Source organism: Halyomorpha halys, unplaced genomic scaffold (genome assembly GCF_000696795.3).
Source record: "Halyomorpha halys isolate HHAL.00 unplaced genomic scaffold, Hhal_1.1 Scaffold1083.1, whole genome shotgun sequence".
In the NCBI taxonomy this organism is placed as follows: domain Eukaryota; kingdom Metazoa; phylum Arthropoda; class Insecta; order Hemiptera; family Pentatomidae; genus Halyomorpha; species Halyomorpha halys.
The window spans coordinates 189,413-211,116 of NW_027113377.1; the positions used below are offsets into that span (position 1 = coordinate 189,413).

Here is a 21,704-nt window from a genome sequence, read left to right on the forward strand (position 1 = left end):
TCCTTCCTTTTATTTATATGTAATTTCTTATCACTTTATTTTTACATAATATTTATCCTAGCTTAAATTGCCTTATTGTATCTTATAGAATAATTAGCCCTGCAAAGTGGGGCAAAACGTCGGAAAATAAATAGTTGTAAACTATTTTTGTTTCTCTTTTGACCGCAACCCTGACCATCTTATAGATCCTTCATTTGATTCTTTTTAACCTGTTCTTTTTTTCTTTTTTTTTTTTTCATTTCATTGAAAAAGAACTTTCTAATGAAAAAATTTCCAATTTCCTGACCACATGGTCTTCCAGGCAATTTTTTAAAAAATAAAATGACTACACTAAATAAAAATAAAGCAGTATACATATTCCACAATTGGTTTCAATCCTCGTTAAGGCTCTCCCTCAAATGAGTTAAGGTTAATCCATTTATCTTTTACGATTAAAAAAACAAACAAAAAAAATGCTCCTTTTCTAGCTTTAACTGCATTTGAAGAACACTTGTTTCTTTTAAGGACCTGGCATCTCATTTATTAGCTGTTCTTTATTTCTGTATTTTACATTATAATTATGTAAACAAACTAAATATGAGTATTACCTTTTTTTAATTATGTTAAAATAAAACTACCAAGTACTAGTTATTAATATAAACTTTTTTTTTATATATTTATATATAAAATACCAATGTTCCGGGGTACTCCTCTCTCTTTAGGTTTTATTATTTTGTAAAACAATTTTTATTATATCACTTATTCTTGTTAATATTTATTGTTTATATCCATATCATTTCATCATTAAAAAAAAAAAAATGAAATATCAGGTATCTACCTCACAATCAGGTAAATAACCTTCACAAAAGAAATGTTTTATATAAAATAATGGGGCATTGATGGTTGAATGTTGATTAATAATTGAAGAAGATGGTTGGGGGAGGGGGTCCCCATCTTCTCCACTTTTTATTTTAAATAATTTGATGTGATCCATTCTTCACAGAACTTTCGTTTACTAACCTACTTACTTCCCCAAATTTAGTGTCGGTTAGAGGACTCGTGTTGAAGTTAACATATTTTTATGGTTTTAGAAAAAAAAATTCTAAAAACCAGAAAAGGTGAAAATTCGAACTAAATTTTTTTATTTTTCTGTTGCTATAAAAATTTGTATTTTAGATATTCTTGAGGTGGTAATAACAAGTATAAATTTTACATTTTGAAGAATACATCAGTTTAACAAAAGATAATGAAGCAGTCATTTTAGCAGTCAAATATATTGCATAGCTCTGGCAGTTGGCAGACATGCATTTTTGCTCTGTTGTATAGAACAACTACAGGAGATGGTAGAATCTTCCGAATAGACAACTGACTAACTTCAGATAGTGTTGGGAATCACCGAAGTGAATTGTGATTCTTCTCGATGAATCATTTAAGAGCACAATTCTTTCAAAAGAATCAATTCTCACCTCACCTGCCCACTCATGGCAGGATTAGTCTCTCGTTGAAATTCATATTTAAAAATCTTTAGGATTTTCGCAGATATTATTCATAGTTTATAATAAATAAATTATTGTATATCACTGATGATAGGCTAGTTGAAACGATGAAAAAGCTTTTTGTTCATCTTAAATAAAATATATGTTTATATAAATTTGGTTAATTAGTCGAACAAAGACCAAAATATACATTAAAATAAATATTTCATTTTATTTATTATTGTAGTTATACATATTATCTTTTTTACTGATTTGTTTTTGATTTTTTACAGAGATAAAACTGGTGTCACATGTGGGGACCTTTTTATGTCATTCAAGTCTATCTTCCAGGATGTAAGGAATGCTGTTGATTGGGTTCATATCAAAGTAAGTTTTTTATTTTTTTTAAATAGTGTTTTTATAATATTTACTATATTAATTTTATTATAATAAATTTTTATATGGGTAATCTAGGAGTAATTATCCGGTCACAATTTCTCAAAAGTTTATATTTTTGTGATTATGGGGAAAATGTTCTGTATAGATTTGAGTTGTTTAATTGTGTATTTTACAATGGAACAAAATATTAAGTTCATTTTTAGCCAAAAATATTTAAACTTGAGGAACAGAACCACACTAAGGAAACCTATTTTAATTATAAATTAGGTTAATTATTAATAAATAAATTGACTAAATAACATAGAACATATCTTCTTCTTTTACTGGCACAAGAGGCGCAATAAGCTGCCCTTGGCCTGCTCAACGGCCGCCAACCATCTTTCTCTATCTTCTGTAAGGGTAACTGGGATCCTCAGTTGTCGCAGATCCCGCCTCACAGCATCCCTCCATAGGCCCTTCGGCTTACCACGTTACCGCACACCATCCGGAACGTAACTGTACAGTTTATGTGCCACTCTTTCCTTTCTCATCCTCATTACATGGCCAAGCCATTTAAGCCTCTGTATTCTTATAAACGCGGAGATGCTACATTCCTTATAGAGCCCAAAAAGTTCACCATTTTTCCTTCTTTGCCAATTACCATTCTCGCATACGGGCCCTAAGATTCTCCTCAGAATTACTCTTTCAAACCTGTCTAGCAGGTTAATGCTTTTATTACTTAGCATCCAAGTTTCTCCATCGTATGTGACGACTGGCGATAACAACGTTTTGTACAAGGTGAACTTGGAGGTACTTCTAATAAGTCTACTTTTAATTAGCCTTACAATGGAGAAATAAGCTCTATTTCCAGCAGCAATTCTGCTTTTAACTTCTTCTTCTTCATCCTGGTTCTCGTTGATAATAGAGCCAAGGTAAGTATAACTTCTTACCACTTCGAAATTATAGGGGCCCATTTCCAGGCGACTCATCCTCTGGTCCAGAGGCTTCTCACCCAACAGCATAATCGTGGTTTTTCCCCATTAATATGCAGCCCCAACCTTTTTGCTTCGAAAGCAGTCCTATGCTCTGCAGGGATCTACCGATGATGATGATGACGACGTCGTCTGCATAGGCCAGAACTTGGGTCATCTTTGTGAATATTGTTCCTTCCTGACTTATTCCTGCTCTATTTATGATTGCTTGTAGAGTGATATTAAACAGAAGAGGGGCTATTGGGTCACCCTGTCTTAGGCCACATTCCACTTCAAAAGGCTCTGATAATCCATAGGATTTTACTGGGCAGGTTGTGTTCACCATTGTGCATTTTACTAGTCGGGTGAGTTGACTAGGAAGCCCCAGTTCACGCATAGCCACTATGAGCTCGCTCCTTACGATTGTATCATAGGCAGCCCGAAAGTATATGAATAGCATCCAAGTTGTCTGCTGATGTTCCTTCATCTTCTCAGAGATTTGCCTCAGGGTGAAGATTTGATCAATAGTAGACCTATTGGGCCGGAACCCACCTTGATAATCACCCAGTTTCTGTTCGACATACGGAAAGAGCCTATTATACAGGGATATGGAAAAAAATTTATATGCAGTGTTAAGCAAACTAATCCCTCGATAGTTGCTGCATATCGTTGAATCCCCCTTCTTCTTATATATAGACACTACTACCGCCTCATTCCACTCCTTGGGTATGGTTTCCTCTTCCCATATCTATGAGCTATCAGGTCCTATAGCTCCCTGGCGACTTGGTGATGCCCTGCTTTAAACAATTCTACTGGGAGTCCATCATTACTGGGTGATTTATTTTTTTTATGTTTAGACAAGATGTCTTCGATGTCTTCTACATCGGGTGGAATAGCTTCCAAATCTTCACCATTAATACCCACTGGTGATTGTACACGATCTTCCAGACAATTCTCCGTTTCTCTAGGGTTCAATAGGCTCTTGAAATATTGCCGCCACCTTTCTTGCACTTCTTCTTCAAGTATAAGTATGTTGCCATGGTCATCTTTGATTAGGTTGGCTCTCCTAATCGGTCCACACTTAATGTTAACATAGAACATATAAGTTCTTTAAATCAATGTTAACATAGAACATATAAGTTCTTTAAATCAATGTTAACATAGAACATATAAGTTCTTTAAATCAATGTTAACATAGAACATATAAGTTCTTTAAATCAATGTTAACATAGAACATATAAGTTCTTTAAATCGCATATTTTATCACATTTTTATTATTATGGTCATTTGAGTTATTTAATTATGAGTCTCTTAGCTCTTAACTAAGTAACTCTCTTAACTAAGCAGTTAAATCTGAAAGATTTGGCCTCTTGATGTAGTTAAATAGATAAATAAAAAAATATTATCAATAAAGAAGAATTAATTATAAATAAAAATTGATCAGAGATTACTCATATGTTACTATAATTATGAAATATGTTGTGACATTATTGATTGAAACCACTGAAACTAACTTCAAGATTGATATGAAAACTCAGCATTTAGTAGTATTTTTTGCTCACAACTTATACATGTGATTCAAGTAGTTTTTAAGTTTGCTTGTTTTTTTAAGAATCACCTATATTAGAAGAAATTAATTCAATTTTAATATCTTCATCAAAATATACATTGAAATAATAGCTTTATGAATTATATATATATATATATTTTTTTTTTTTTCAAGGGGGACCTGAAATCACAGACAACCAAGAACCTAGACTTATATGTTAAAAAAGATGAGAGGTTACCAATGTTCCTGACAAGGATAAGGGATAGCGGTGCAAAAGTATTTCTTCTCACTAACTCAGATTATTGCTTCACCGATAAAATCATGACATACCTTTTTGATTTTCCACATGGTGCCAGGGTACTTGTTTTAATTTTTTAAATATTTTATGCTTATTTTAATTTAATAATTATTAGACAAAATTACTTCCACTTATTTATTTATATATCTATATCACTTCAAGGTTTATTTATTTGTATTCATTCTTGCAGCCAGACGAACCTCACAGAAATTGGAAAACTTATTTTGATGTGATTGTTGTTGATGCCAGCAAGCCGCTGTTTTTTGGAGAAGGAACTTTAATGAGGCAGGTTAACACAACAACCGGTGCCCTTCGTATTGGTTCGCACACGGGACCTCTACATAAAGAACAAGTCTACTCAGGAGGTAAGTTGCATTGTGGTGCCAATTTATTCATTTTCATTTTTTTTTTTAAATTATAAAAGTATTGAGTATGAGTCTTCTTTGTCAGTTTTAGATTCTTGATTTTTATTTCAGGGTCCTGTGATGTCTTTACTAAACTGATTGGTGCCAAAGGCAAGGATGTTCTTTACGTTGGCGATCACATTTTTGGCGACATACTCAAGTCAAAGAAGATACGAGGCTGGAGGACATTCCTTATTGTACCTGAATTGGTTCAAGAACTCCATGTGTGGACTGATAAATGCCAGTTGTTCACAGAATTGCAAGCACTCGATGTTATGTTAGGTGAAACATACAAGTAAGTAACTGTTATGCTCATTATATTTGTAATTAATTTTCTTTATTAAAGGCTAGCAGTGTCCCACAGCTTTAGTTAAATTTGAATTATACCTGGTTGTTTCATACAAATGACAGGTATATAGCCAACTTCGTCTGATTAACTTACGAAATCTATATGGAAAAAAATGGATCAAACACTAAAAAAAAGTTGATTATACAGCAAATGTTTTCAGCTTGATTTTTTTTAAACACAATATTTTTTAACTATTTTTTAAAAAATAGCTTAAAAGATATTTTTAGTTATTTCACCCTCTGATATAAGCTTTTATATCATTTAAACAGCTTTTATATCGTTTAAACAACACCTCTTCCTTCACTTACTACATAACCAAACCTCTGCATCAATGTGAACAATGTTTATAGCCATATATTTATTACCATTATAAATTGTAATTTAATCTAATGTTTTAATGTAATTTTAATCTGTATACCTGAAACTTTCTAATTGTTTGCCAGATAATTAATCCTAATGTATGAACCATTTATTTAAACATAGGGGAAATATTTCTAGAATGCAATTATTTTTTTCGTTTCATTACATAGGCCAGTAAACTAAAAACTATAAAAAATAATAAAAATTATAAAAACTAAAAACTATCAAAAAAACTACTAAACCATGGACCACATCAAACCGTTTCAATCGCAGGGAGGAGGTAGCTATTGCCAGATTGAGAATAGGTCATACAAGTTTAACTCATAGATATCTGATCAGTAAGCAGCCACTGCCAAAATGTCAATATTGCAACAGTGTATTATCAATCAGCCACATATTTGAGAAATGTCATTTTTATTCTGCGAACTTGAGTAGATTGGGAGTAGGACCGAGTGTATCGGATGCTCTGAATGATGACCAGAAGAATATGGAAATAGTCTTTTCCAGTTTTCTTAAAAAGGAATGGCCTTTTGAATAAGATTTAAGCCAGAAAATCTGTTATACGTAATAAAAAATACCAAAAGAAGTAATTATTTAAATTTTTTTTCTAAATTATATAAAGAGAAAAATAAAGTGAAATAGAATTATAAATATAAATGAAACAGAACTATAAAGTATGAAAAATGGGCGTTGATGACCTCAGGGTTTTACGCCCCAAAGCCCCAGACAACAACAACAACGTAGGGCATTATTTCTTAAAGTGTGTTCAGTTAATCTCTGGGGAATGAGCTTGATGGGGATAAACTCTGCACCAGGTTTTTAATGCACCTTGAGGCAACAAGAATTTCCTTTTTTTTTTTTTTATTAAAAAATATAGAAAATTTAAAAAAAAAATAGTTACTTTTTAATATAGTGTAGGTGTAGTTTTATCTGTATGTGCAGCTCCTGAACACTATTGAATCAATGTTGGAAGTCTAGAACATCCGAACTAAATTTTTGTAGCAATTAAATAAACAAAAATTACAAATGAAATTTAATATTATATATATTTTATTTGTGGTTAATTTTTGTCAATTGAAGGAAGATGATCTGGGTGGCGGTCAATAAAGGTCCAAAAATAACATAAAAACTATTTATTAGTAAAAAATGTTTGCATGGCTGAATCCTGGTAGTTTCAGAAACGAACTGGTTGTTTGATGAAGCCCTACAAAGTGGTGCGAAACTTTGGTTTCTAATAAATAGTTTTTCTGTTATTTTTCTACCTATCTTGAACACCACATAGACCATTTTCCTATAATCAATTACCATCGATTTTCCAATATTAATTTTTATTAAAAAGTATTTCATCGATTTATTTCTATTACGATATTTGCCAGGAATCTTGACTCCAGTACAAAGGAGAAACCAGATATTTCTAACTTGAGAGCTAGTATCAGAGAAGTTACCCACAAAATGGATCTGGCCTACGGTATGATGGGTTCGCTCTTCAGATCTGGTTCCAGGCAGACATTCTTCTCCTCCCAGGTTGTCCGTTATGCTGATTTGTATGCTGCCACCTTTCTGAATCTAATCTATTATCCGTTCAGTTATATGTTCCGAGCTCCTGCTATGCTGGTAAGTGATTCTTTTTATATTTCTTAGACATAGACCGTTTTTACTTACATAAAACCACCATAAAAAGTAAAAAAAAAAAAAAATGAAGAGTGGAAGAAATAGTTAAGAATCCTGAAATACACTTCTCTAATACAAAATCAATTCATATACAGATTTTCAACTAGACCAGGCTTCACTACACCAGTAAAAAGGAAAATCCATGGAGTAACTTACTTTGTGGGCTAACTCGACTAAATGATAACTTACAACGATTGTATAACAATGAAAATGTGTCAGACTTCTATAGTTATACTCCCATAACTCATGTCTGTCTCAACAGAAAGGAAACCTGCCAAATTTTAACTATTCCAAAAAGTGAATTATGTGGTTTCTCAACTCACAGATTAATTAATAATAATTAGAAAAGTTCAAAACAGAAAAATAAATTCTTCCTCTGTTTCACTAATGTTCTAATAGTCTTTATAGATTTAAATTCATATTTTAGCAGAAATGATGGGAGAACATAAAATTGAAAGCAAAATATTCTATAGAGAATTATTTATTTAAAAAAAAAATGTTTTTAGAATGAAATTTGTCTGAAATTAATTAGTTCATTTTATGTTCATTTATTCAGTTTAAATCGGAGTTTTCCTAGAGTAAAGAACTATCCAAATCGATACCTGAGGCACAAAAACAACCCTTATTCTGAAAGTTTAACCCAAATCCATCTGTGGAATACCGAGAATAATTTTCCAGAAAGGCATAAATTCTTAGTACTAGAGTAAAGGTTGACAAATATACTCAGAACAAACTACAATAGGGCTATTTGTAGCCGAGTGAGTTAAAGTTTGACTGCAGCGGCAATTTTGTGGCAGTCCCACAAAATAAAAACTTGACCTCCTCCCTCTCCCTTCCCCCTTTATGTTAGAAATGACCAGGAAGGGGTCATAAAAAAAAATTAAAATAAATAAATACTAAAAATGATCAGATTATGGTTAAACTTTTAGTGACTACATTTGTCTAGAACATGAGTTCCGTTGAAACTTAAAAATAAAATTGTTTTCTCCATAACAATTGATAAAATATCATATAAAAAAAAAAAATAATTTGTATCTTATTTTAAGTATTTTTTTTATTTTTCATAAATAGTTGGCTTATGAAATAATTTTGATTACTTATTGATGGTTGTTTTCATCATAGATGCCGCATGAATCTACTGTTGCTCATGAACAGAGGTTCGTCATGGAAAGCCCAATGATATCTAGATCAAGGACTTATAATATTTTGGAAGACGAAAAGGCTAATAAGGAGAAAGAGGCCAAAAAGGTAATACATTTGGAATGGAAATTATTATAAAATTTTTATCTTTTAGAATATTTTTAAGCCAGTTATTATTTAATAGAAGGAGGTATTCTTGAGTAGATAAGATTAGGGTATGCTTATGACATTTAGATTTTGGGGGTGTGCTTATAATTAGATATTGATGAATATGAAAGAATTGCTTTTAAAAAATACATGTATATTGTAATAATTTAAAAAAAAATTGAATGGAATTTTATATATTTTTTTTTAACTCAATTTCTGATATCTTAAAGATAGCTTGGGTTCAAATTAAAAACTTTAATATAAATAGATAATAGAATTTTATTTAAATTTTATAATATAATAGACTCTTAATCTCAGGGCGGGTTTCTTGGCAATTAGAAACAGATACTTTTACTATTAACACTTAATTAAATTAATATCTATTTTACACATGTATTGAAATTTAGGAATAACAAAACTAACCAATTTCATAATCTTCTTGTGATGATTCTTGATATCTTCTTTTCTATAACGCTATGTCCTACTGTCAAAAATGGCTTCCAGTCCTTCCAAAAAGCTATGTCTCTCTCACAACTATGGCTTCCAATCTTTCCCGCTTTCAGCCAACAGACGTCCTCTCACCAGGCAATCCAAACTCAGAGTCCCGTTTTCTTCTTGGGTGACTCTTGGTTGTCCTCTTCTTTCAAGAGGACCTCCTCATCCTGGAAACATCATTTCACAATCGCGCCCAAATAACGAGTGAATTACCAAAACCAAAACCTGCCTCGATGTTTCATGTAAACATCGATTGTCGCACAACAGGATTATATGTATAAGGAGATGATTGGTGCGGGGTAAATCAAATAAGTAAAAACTCGAAGGTTTTAAAGCCAAGTGACCAAGTCGCACTGATGAAGCATTTAAATTCTGGCTGACACGTTAGCACTAATAAATAAGTTTACTTATTGTATTCTTCTCTAACCACACCCTGAATTATCTTCTTCTCATATTTAAATGTTATTGTTAATTACCTTTAACACCGCATATTGCTTTATTCATTATGTAATGAACCATCTATATTCATGTATGTACTGAACCCCTCTAGCTTATTTTGTATTAGCTAGTGTTTACTTGGTTCTATTTTTGTTTATCTTTTTGTTAATATTGTCAATTGATTTCTTGAAATCTATTTTACTAATTATATCCGTACATTGTGTGCCGTACTCTTCTCACATCTGTTTTAATAGTACAAGAGCCGGGAAGAAAAAAATACGGTTATCAATCTATCTCTAGACCCATAAGGCGCACATATGTCTGCCAACACCCAAAATATAAAGGAAATTTAACTTACTATAAAGTAGTTTTAATTTTGGCAAATGAAAATTTGTCCAAACAACTATAAATCATATATATGTATACATAGTTGACCGTAAAAATTGATATATAAGAAGATGGTCAGGGTTGCAGTCAAAAGTGAAACAAAAATAAATAGTTGTAAACTATTTTTGTTTCTCTTTTGACCGGAACCCTGACCATCTTCTTATATATCAACTATAAATCAATTCCTACTACGAAAATAAACATCATAAACTACTTTATAGCTCATTAAACTAGCTTTAATTTGAGTGCTAATAGACATCTGTGCGTCAAATGGTTTTTGAGATAAAGATTTTTCAAAATAAATTTACTAACTACTGATCTTTGATACAACATTTTTATGAAATGTTACTTTTTAAAAAGCTATATCTCGAGAACTATTGAACGTACATGCCTCTATTAGGGCTTACATTTTAGCAAATTTACTCTTCTTTAAATGATGCTCTCAGATTTTCTATTGTTGTTGGTAGTTGTAAAGATTGTAAATTTTTAAACAGCCGCCATTTCTTATTCCCTCTACCTATACTTGGCTGACTCATCAATTTTGACTAGTAATTATACCTAGTTTTCAATTAAGTAATCAAAAATTGGGTGAAATAACTGCCTTTTTTCTCCTTTTGGGCTCTTGTTCTATAAGTTTACTACATGCTTTTTGTGACATGTATTGCTTCTAGATTATTTCTTGTTCTATTTTTATCTGCTTTGCCTATTATTTATGATTAACAATTTTTAATTATGAATCTTTTCACCTTTTTGTCCTCAAATAGCTTAGACACAGAAGTGTGACAAAAAATAATCCATACAACATTTATGATAACTTTATGTTGCAAACTTTTAATTTAAAAGTCTCTGATAAATTTTTTACAGGTACTTGTTTTTTTTCAACAGGAGCAAGATCGAATCAATAACCAGATACCTCACCTGAGGCCGGTCACTCCTCGCTCACTGACTCACAATCATGATGAAGACTATAGCGATGAAGAAAGTGACAAGAATTCTGCTGAAGAGAAAGCATAGCTAGCACCATACGGTGTGGCTTGCGCTATATAAAAAAGTTTTCATTGTTTGCTAAGGAGCAAATAGCACACTTGAAGTGTAACTGCATTAAATATGATTACATTTTCTTTGACTGAAATTGTAATTAAAATCATTTTGCTGTAGATATACTATTTTTTCTGGTAGAAATATTTTTGGTTGTACACATTTATGTCAGATGTATTTATTTTTTACAATAATCCATTTGTACTGGTGTCATATTCTTTTTCTTTTAAAATTATTATTAATTATGGATTAAATAGAAACACTTAACATTCCTTCCTCCTAACATTTTTTTTTTTTTTTCAGTACGCCTTAGAAAATATAAAAATTATAAATATATAAATGTAATATTTTTGCTGTTCTTAGTTTTATATTATATTAAATATATTGCTTTTTTGTTTGTTTTTTATTATTATATATTGTATATAAGATTTTTAATATAATGCTCAAAAAAGTGTGATTGTTAATTTGTTTGTATTTATAGGAAGATATTTTTTTGTACAAATAATTGTATTATGAACACAGAAAACTGACTGTCTTCCTTATTTATACATGATATATTTTTGCCTAAGGCATTTTTTAAATTTTATTTTTATGTGAGTTTTTTTAAAAAGCACAAAAATATTTTGTTTATTTTCGTTTCAATTAGCCCCAAGCCTTTAGATTGTTGTATTAACATCTTAAAATGATTATTCAATAAAATAAAATCTGTATGGAGTTTTAAAGCTTGGTGTGAAATTTGAAATATTCTTTACAAAGCGCAGTCTAAAATTTTACCATGAAATGTTGTGTAATAATTTTATGGTACCAATAAAAACTTCATCAATAGAGCAGTTTTATTAATTTCATTCTGTATTAGTTCCCCTTTCATGTAATTTCATTCTTTATTAGTCAGACGATGTTAATTGGTTTTAAAAATTTACAATTTTAAATTATGGAAATCAGACCAATTTGGACATATGGAATTGAGCTCTGGGGCTCCATCAAATTCTTCCCGCATCCAATCGTTACTATTCAAAATCTTACGTAAAATCCTTGATGCTCCTTATTACGTCACAAATAAACTCATTCACAAAGACCTTAACATCCCATTCGTTGCAGATATGCGTCTTTTCATTCCAACCCCATCCTACCATCCTAACCCATTAATTCTTAATCTTTCATTCTTAACAATTCCTGATAATTCTCCGAGTCATCTGAAAAGAAGATTGCCATGGGACCTTCTAATTTAAATTAATGTTTGAAGTACCACCAATGGGTGGTTCCTTCCCAAGATTTTCAAGTTTATATGAAACATACAACATATTTACCTATTGTATTATTTTGTACAGTTGTAAATTACATTAAATAAATAATTAAAAAAAAATTATGGCAGAAAAGGTACCAATCTCTCCTTGAGGATATACTGCCACTCTTTAACACTCTAGTAGTCGCACATCAACTAAGAGATCACCAAGGAACATTTGTAGCAACTGCCTTTACAATTTTTCCATCCCTTCTCTTCTCACTATCCTCCTAGCCGTTGTTGTGTTGTTCATTGTCAAAAAGAAATAGGAAAAGTACACATGGTGCAGATATAAAAATTTTAAGCAGTATTTCTACTCGGGTGTACGTTACTATTTAATAATTCAAATAATTTTAGGAGAGCAATACTTTTTTGTATCAATTAATTAATTTCAATCTACAAAAGTCCATTACGAGTCACTTTTATTTTGCATTTACCAGTTAAAACCTTTCACCTAGCACTCAAAAATATTAATACAATAGTTATAACAGTAAATGGTCAAAAAAATGTGTTTCCGGCCCTCGATTGGTCCACAGTCCACTGGTTTTGAACCACAGCTCTAAAATACTTAAACCTCTTCTAATGTATTTCCCTCTATCTATATCACCAAAATCGTAGCCATTTCTGCTACTAACCATATATACAGGATATTTCCGGGTTAAGTAGCCAAACATTAGCATTACCATTGCAAAAACCATAAACAAAAACCATATTGGCATATTCGCCGTTAGTAAAAATTTAAGGCATAATGATGAGTACTCTGCGAAAGCCTACAAACTTAGTTGCCAATGCTAATTCCAAATAATATTAATCCTTATGTTGCCAATAGTTTTAATACAGTTAGGGATAAAAAGCCATGTTAGTATTCTATCTAATCCATCTCCTAAACAAAGCGTTTGCGGACATACCTTCACTTTGAACAACATTTAATATGAATGTTAATGTTTACATTTAATTAATAAAGTAGTTAGAACAAATAAATAGGTTTTATATAACATAAATAATTCATAACAATGAAAATCTAGCCTAAACAAAGCGTTTGCTGACATATCTTCAGAGGAAATTTTTTTCTTGTTTTGAGGTCCTTAGTTCATGTTTTCAGTTTGGCCACTTAACCCTGAAACACCCTGTATATATTTTTTATCTGTATTCATTTTGGGACCTGATTCCTTACTACTAGCTTGATCATAAAACATATGCTAAAAAAGTATTGACATGAATAACTTAAATTTTTTACAGCCTTTAGTACTGGTAGTAAAAAACTTTTGATAGTTTTACATCACTACCATGCACCAGATACAGCTGATAACCAGTGTCAACCCATTACTGAAATCAGAGCATTAATTTTCTACTTACATACTTCAACCTCACTCCTATAAGTATCTTAATCTATTATAGAATAAAGTCAGGATAAAAAAAAACACAAAAAGTATAAATATCATATATTCCAAGGCCAATTAATTCATAATAACATTTTATACATAAAAATAAAAATTACTTTATTCCCTTCATGAATCGTATTATAGATAATTTTTCACCAATAATATTCCTCCTTTTAATAATTTTTACTTGAAAACCAAGTTTTTCTAATATCGCACACATTTCAACTGGCTTGTTTTCTTCTATGGCCACTAGATATCCAACAGACTTTTGTGACATCAAATCGTTTAAATGTGGGAACAATCTAAAATATAATCATGCAATATGAGTCAGTTAATAAGAACAGATAAAACCTTTAAAAAGAATTGAATAAACTCTATAAAAGATTAAATAGAAGGAAAATTTCTAGTAAAATTATGTTGCCAAATAAAATTTAAGCATGTTTAAATCTAATATCGAAATTAAATTTTGGAGCATTAATCAAAGTTAAGAAAAACAACAAAATTTAAAATAAAATAATTCATGATACTAAAAAAAAGTAATTAAGTTTTTTGAAGGTCCACGAATAGTCCACTATATTGGTAATTTTAGGTTTTTGGTTACCTAAAAGATTATACAGTTTCCTTGCTAATCCATACTAATTAAAATCAAAGTGGTTTGGATTACCAAACAGATAAAAAAATATAACTATGTTTGATTAATAACTATTAATAAGATTAATAACACATCAATTTAAATGAATTCATAATTTATATATATATCCCTAGTCACAAGGGAGGAGACAAGGCGAAACATGTCAAAATTCACTACAATTTTAATTTCTTGGGCAGATTTCTGTTTTTCGGGTCTGTAGACTTGTTTTTGGACCCCAGGGCAGACTATTTTAAATATATAAGAACAATGTTTTCCCACCTATCGTCATTATATTTGGTAAGGTTTATATGTGATGACAGGGCACTGTCAAGGCATATGCATATGACAGTTAAACATAAGTTAATGTGACTGTTAGTCCACAAATATTACTTGTACAATTAACAATTACACCAGACCTAGTGCGACATTACTGTCACAACAACAAAACTGGTGACAGTGAATGCTGTCAAGATTGTAACTAACAAATAGTTATAACATGGTAGTGTGCAATAATTCACTGCCAAGGCGTATACATATGACAGTTACTTCACTGACATTAATTGTACTATCAATTATCATATAAGAGCTAGTGTGACGGTACAATCATGACTGTAATAACCATACAGTTACAATTATAACGATTCTCCAAGAGCGAGTAAAGCATTGGGTACTTGTTGAGTAAAACAGGTATTTTCAAGGAGCTGAAGAGGTATTTTTTGTTCAGAAAAATCAACCACACTGCTGGAAACACATGAACTAGCTACAATCTAGTGAAAACCACATGTAAAAAGCTAGCAACTGATAAGGGTTAAAAATATGTTAAGAAACAATCTGAAATTTTCTTTCATTGTTTGGAAGTTGGAAAAATGTATTCATAATAAAATAAATACAAAAGTTATATGATAAATTTCATTATTTTTTGTGGTGCATTATTATCAAGTGCCACTACAATTTGTTTTAGAAGTTCCAAACTTCAGCCAGCAATCCATAACCTTGAGTGATAAGAGATAAATATTATATTTTATAAAAATTATCAAATTTACTTAAGTACATAATAAAATTGATATCAGAAAAATTGAATGGAAGCTAAAAATACACAACTGTGCGTTAAGTTAAAAAAATATTAACCAGTTGCACCAGGCACAGTCATAACCCAGTGCTGCAATGGGAACTCTTCAGTTTAATAACATGTGATTAACAAAGTTTTAATTTAATCGTTTTGGATTTTGCTTTAAAAAAAAAATAAATAAACCTTTAAAAGGTATATTTCTAATTCAAACTTACAGATTGATAAATTAATAAAATTGCAATCACAACCTGTCACTGGTTGATCTCCCATCAATGTCACCAGCCCAAGCTTTATCGATCAATTCCTTTTCTTCTTCTTTTACTGACGGAACATATGGTGGATTAAAAATCAAAACGTCAACAAGATTGTTCAACTTAAGGCCATGGATAAGGTCCCCTTGAATAGCACTTACCTAAAGAAATAATAAAAACATATATTTATATATATAAAAAAAAAATTAATCGATTAATGGGACAAAAATAAACACAAGATATTTACAGAGGTTGCATTTAAATGAGCTGTGTTTTCAGTTGCCAAACAAGCTTTGGGATTAATGTCTATTGCCAAACAAAAAGAATTTTTACAAAATCGTGCCAGAGATGTAATAATGATTCCAGATCCACTGCCGATTTCCAAAATTAGGGCTGGATTCAGATTACTGAAACATTAGAACATGAATATATGGTGCATGTTTCGAAGAGTAGAGTAGAATCTTGCTTATTAGAAATAACGTTACCAAAACGTTTCTGAATAAGAGATGGTATGATCAGTAAATAAGAAATTATTGTTATGTTTATGACCTTTATTAAATCAATATATAAAAAAGTATGTATATTCAGATAATTAAATAATGCACTTGAAGTATAATGTAATGCAAACACCAACGGTTTGACCTGAATTTCAGGCCTTCATCAGAGATGAAAAACAAAACGAGATAACAACCTTAATTAAGAGAAAAATAAAATAATAATAAACAAACTTGGAAATACATATACAAATAAATTAAGCAGATAGTAGTTGATACTAATAGAAGATAAAATATAATATTGTAGAAGTAAGAATTATACAAAACAAACAAAAAAAAAGTTATTAAAAATCAGATAGTGCCCATGTAAATAAATGTAATCAAGGTTGTTATCTTGTTTTGTTTTTAGACCTGGTAAAGTCTAAAATTCAGGAAGAAATATCAGCACAAATAAATAGATTTTAATTATTTGTGTACCTTTACTGAGCGCACCCCCAACAATCTTCTTCTCAAAACATATCAAAAGGTTTTACATTGAATTTATTTAAAATATGTAATTAGATTTTTTGGTTTGGGGCTTGTTTTCTCATTCCAATGCTGTTTTTGTTTCCACTGTTTTATCAGTATTAATTTTCATTTAATAAATAAATCAATCAAAAATAAATTTAATTACTGAAACAAAAACCTAGTACTACGTATGCATCCACCTGTTTGTTGATACACAAAACTCGTGTTGGAACAAACCTAAAATACTCAAAAATTCATTACCCGATCAAAGGTAAGTCTTCTTCTAATGCATCCAATAACAAGAAACTGTCTTCACTTGGTTCATACACCTCCTCAGAGCACCTACTAAGGTCCCATTGAGGCGTCTCAAGTCTAAAATTAGCATAAAATACATATTAACAAAATTTAATCCTGATTTCTATAAAAATGACAATATAAATGATTCATTTACTTGTATTTAGTTTCCATTATAAAGTTGGACTTGTTTGACTTGATTCTCCTTTATTTTTCCTTTTTGCAATATCTTTACTTAATTGATTATGAAGTTTTTGCAAGCGATCCTATAAATTATGTAAATGAACAATAATTATTTTATTTTCGTAATAAGAATATTATATTAAATAAAATTAAATTAAAAAAGAACTTTCAACACTTGAAATGACAATGAGCAACTGGTCCTAGCATTAGTAGGGGAACTAATCTGGCGAGTGACCCAGTTTTAATTGCCAAAACCTGGTCCCTGTTTTATAATAAAGTATAACGTAATACTATTTATTAATTATTCATGTATTGGAGGAAAATAGTCCAGGTGGCGGTCAATGAAGGTATCAAAATAGTTTCCTTCAATTATTTTGATAGCTTTATTGACCGCCACCCAGACTATCTTCTAACAATATACTTCATGCGGTCAACTATCTTCTTCCAATTATTCTTATAGTTTGTACTTGGTACTAAGTCATTAAATCGTACTTAATTTTTGACTCCTATGTCACTGATAGTATTCATCATCATGAAACACAAAGTATTAATACTTTTTTTTATTATCCCCTGTTTGGTCATTTTTAACATATGGGATGGTTATATTGATATAACCAAATTTATGGTTATAGGTAACTGACCTAATTTAACGATGGCATGATGGTCAAGTTTTCATTCTGTAGGACCCACATGAAATAAAAGTCAAGTACAATAGATTAGATTCAAGCTGCTGCATTTAGGAAATTGCTAAAACTGTACTTTAAAGTGTGAACACTCATAATTATGGTCCCGAGGTCGTCAAAAAGTCCTAACTAGAGAGAATGCCAAGATTCATTTAGCGGGAACCACATAAAATACATATAAATTGATTATGGGTTAAAAATGAACGTATACTTCTCCAAAGCAGACTTTAGCCTATAATGTCCTTGATCAATGAATATTGAAATTTATATTACTATACAGTTCGAGGTTGTCCTTTGAAGAGCATGAGCCAGGTGGACCTATCATGCAGCAGCTCTCAACTCCTGCTCTAATCCAATCTTTGTAACTGGAATGCTTCAAAAACACACACACCATCCTCATAGGATATTCTGAGTCTTCCTCCTTGCCTTCTTCCCTCCATGCAAGCCTCATCAGCCTTCTAGTAACTATCCTTCTACCCATCCGGAGAACATGTCCATCTTAACTTGTGTTCCTCAAGTATAGTTTCTATCAGTTTAACCACAAGGTTGTCGCTTTTCCATCTATTTTCAAAAATATCATATTTCTAGGGACTGAATAATGAATACCAAGGCGTAGGGAATACCCTACGGGCATTGTACAATAACCATTCATTTGTTTTTCTTGCAGTGTGTTTGGGATCGTATCTTGTTGAAATAAATAAGTTTGTTCAATACCTAATTTTACAACACTTTTATTTAAATTGCAACGCAATATGTCTATGTACATGTCTGCTGTCATGACACCATTGATTATATGTAGATCTCAACCCCTGCAGTCCCCCATCTCATGCAGTCCCAAACCATGACAGAACCGTCTCCATGCTTAACTGTAGGAACAATGTTCTTTAGATCCAGTGCCATTTTGGGTTTCCTCCTCACATATCTCTTTCCATCAGATCCAAAAATGTTAAATTTGCTCTCGTCTGAGAACAAAATATTTTCTCAAAATTCCTAAAGCTTGTTAGCATTTTCTCTTGCAAAATTCAACCTCTTGAGCCGATTTTTCTCAGTAATAAATGGCTTCTTCCTGAGTGATCTTCCTTTGTAGCCTCCCCTTATGAAGCACATTTATTATAGTTTGGGATGAAACTGATTTGCCAGATGTTTCTAAATCTTCTGCTAATTTCCAGGCACTTATTTTTGGATTTTTTGAAGAAACTTGTACAATATTTCTAGCTTCCCTAGTAATTATTATTTTAGGCCACCCTGAGCATTTCATATTGTCAGCAAAATCCCTTTTAAACTTTTTTATTATATATTATACAGTTTAATGACTCCGTTTAACGCGTTTACTAATCTTCCAAAAACTGAAACCTTGTTTGAAAAAGGAAACAATTCTATCTTTAATTACGGAACTCAACTCACATGTTTTATGACCCATTGAGGGTGCTGCAAAGTTTTAACTGGCTTGATGTATTGGTATTAGTGAGGGCTGTCAGTTACCCTTTGAACCTACTAATCCACAACCAGTCCTGGGATTGTTTTGACCTGAGGATTACGTAAAACTTCTCAATGTCCACTTGTATGAATATTTGTTTTTTAAAATATAAGAATTACATTTTTAATTAACATGTTGTTGTTTTTTTCCATGAAAACAATTATTTTTTAAAGAGACTTACACAGTAAAAACTTTAATAATATTTAATGAAAATAAAGTATATTGAACTAAAAAAAAAATGGTGTACAAATACTTTTTTTTATCAAGGTATATCTAGATTTTCTTTTTTAGGAAGTTGTTTGTTTTTACTTGATAAGATGTTGAGGTGTAAAAAATTCCATTTAGAATATTGTCACTAGGGATAGGATTTTTATGTTTTCACATATTTTTACCTGACCATGATATCTGTGATTCCTTATTAACTATAGATGTTTCAAGACATTTCTAGCCAAAAGAAGCCATTTTTATTTCACATATTTTTAAATATTTGGCCTTTTTTACATATTTTGTTGTAAATCACATATTTTCTGAAATATTTGCGATTTGTTACATATTTTTAAATATTTTGTCCTGAATATTTCCTTAAATTATTTATTCAATTATAAATACATTTTTCGCAGCAACTACGTAAAATCCAAGAGAACACAAGAAAATTAAAGGCGAAATTTATCATTTATCATAAATAGTGCGTAAAAATTCTATATCTTCATCTTTTAACACAAATTAAAAGCAGTGGCAATAATAAATTTTCACACAGAATTACATCAAGAATTTCTCAGAATCAATTAAAAAGAGCAAGGGTCTTATTCCTGTGGCATTTTCCTAGAATTTGTTTGTTTACTCCTCAATCCAGTTTCCCCCTTCACATGGTCCTTTCTCATCTTAGTCTTGTTTCACTTCCCTAGTTTAATTACAATTACTAATTAATACCTTGTTATTGAACAGCTATGTTTTCTCTAAGTACATTTTTTTGTACATATTTTAACATAATTTCTTTAAAATATTATTCATACAATATATAATAAATACATATTTATGTAACTTTTTTAAGTTATAAAATTACTAATTAACTAGTAATTTATATTATTGCATAATACATAATTTATAAATACATATTTTTTTTAAATATTTGACAATTTATAAGCACATATTTATGTACATATTTCAGATTTTTTAGCACATAAAAATCCTATCCCTAATTATCACTATTCTAAATAGAAGGTTTTTTTTTTTTTTAGCTAAACATGTTAACAAATAATAAATGTCTAATTTTTCACCTCCTCAGATTGTTTTAAAAAGATATTTTATTATCTGATTGTTTCATAATTTTTACAGACAATCGTTTTGAAGTAATATAAAAAAGCTAAGTTCCAAAACTTGTGGGACCCTACAGCAAAAAGTTCTTAAGAAACTCTCATTTCCAACCTCAATCACTTACAGATGATAAAAAAAAAAAAAACTGATAAATCAAAGGCAAAATAAAACAAAGGATACAAATTAAATTAGCTTAAAGTTTTAGATAAACATGATTTCTAAGAGAAGATTTAAAAAGAGAAAATAGGGTTTTAAACAGAATAAAAGCCAGTAATCATAAAATTACCTGAGCTGCTTGCAAAATGTTATTTACGACTGAAATCTTATGGCGAGAATTTATCAATTTGTTAGAATATACTTCCAAATCGACAGGGCAAGTTTGATCCGCAGAGATTTTTTTAAGCTCCTCAGATAAAATATCTAATTGTGATTTAAGTTCCAATTGACTTACTCTAAAAAATAGACAAACAATTATTGATTAATAGATAACAATAAGTTCTATACAACTAATCCTGCGAAAATACTTTCAAATAATAAACATACCTTGTAGCTCGGACTCTTTCATCTAATTGATCAATTGTTGGTTTCAGAAGGCTCATCAAACCTTCAGCAATGGAATCTCGAGTTGGATTTTCACAAAAGTCATCGGTTTTGTCTTCTAGTGATGTATTAGTACTTCCAGTTTCTGCATCCATAACATTTGATAACTCCTGTGACATTTTCTCCTGAGTGTCAGACATGGAAGAAAACGTTTAAGTTAAAATTATACACAAACCCCATTTAAGAAAAGGATCCACGATAAAAAAAAGTCAAAGAATCACGAGTCCAATTTTTGAAAATATATTTTAGAAATACAATTACAACAGATAAACAAAGATTGATGTTATTTGAATAGGCAATATAGACTGTTGATAATGCCAAAGAGATCAATAATGTCACAAGTGAAAACTTTAACTGAAAATACTATCTTCAAAAATTAAATAAAATAAAGTTATACCAAGTATTTCATTATTAACTACAATTTAAATAAAAACTTATTTAAACATCAAAGTTAGATA

The 21,704-nt window shown here is 30.5% G+C and overlaps 2 protein-coding genes across 6 annotated transcripts in view; one reads left to right on the top strand and one right to left on the bottom strand.

Moving 5' to 3' along the window:
• Nt5b (5' nucleotidase B) overlaps nucleotides 1-11,904 on the top strand; it is a 162,434-nt gene extending 150,530 nt beyond the window's left edge. For 3 of the 4 annotated variants that reach the window (XM_067050901.1, XM_067050903.1, XM_067050900.1), the window contains exons 6-12: nucleotides 1,748-1,841; nucleotides 4,527-4,709; nucleotides 4,841-5,015; nucleotides 5,127-5,349; nucleotides 7,140-7,377; nucleotides 8,557-8,682; nucleotides 10,906-11,904. In XM_067050901.1, coding sequence (XP_066907002.1) covers nucleotides 1,748-1,841; nucleotides 4,527-4,709; nucleotides 4,841-5,015; nucleotides 5,127-5,349; nucleotides 7,140-7,377; nucleotides 8,557-8,682; nucleotides 10,906-11,055 — 1,189 coding nt within the window. In that variant the 3' untranslated portion in view covers nucleotides 11,056-11,904. The remainder of the gene's footprint in view (nucleotides 1-1,747; nucleotides 1,842-4,526; nucleotides 4,710-4,840; nucleotides 5,016-5,126; nucleotides 5,350-7,139; nucleotides 7,378-8,556; nucleotides 8,683-10,905) is intronic. The other variant, XM_067050902.1, reaches the window with a different exon arrangement.
• A 1,887-nt stretch (nucleotides 11,905-13,791) lies between these two features.
• Nucleotides 13,792-21,073, bottom strand: HemK2 (HemK methyltransferase 2). 2 transcript variants are annotated; one of them, XM_067050899.1, is made up of 6 exons: nucleotides 20,933-21,073; nucleotides 17,147-17,255; nucleotides 16,957-17,067; nucleotides 15,942-16,101; nucleotides 15,692-15,855; nucleotides 13,792-14,045 (listed from the first exon to the last, which is right to left on the bottom strand). In XM_067050899.1, exons 2-6 carry the CDS (start codon nucleotides 17,161-17,163, stop codon nucleotides 13,856-13,858), a joined length of 642 nt encoding a protein of 213 aa, XP_066907000.1. In that variant the 5' UTR covers nucleotides 17,164-17,255; nucleotides 20,933-21,073; the 3' UTR covers nucleotides 13,792-13,855. The 2 variants fall into 2 exon arrangements, with proteins under 2 accessions (XP_066907000.1, XP_014288061.1); XM_014432575.2 differs by lacking the exon at nucleotides 20,933-21,073 and adding an exon at nucleotides 19,260-19,374.
• Between the last annotated feature and the right edge of the window lie 631 nt (nucleotides 21,074-21,704).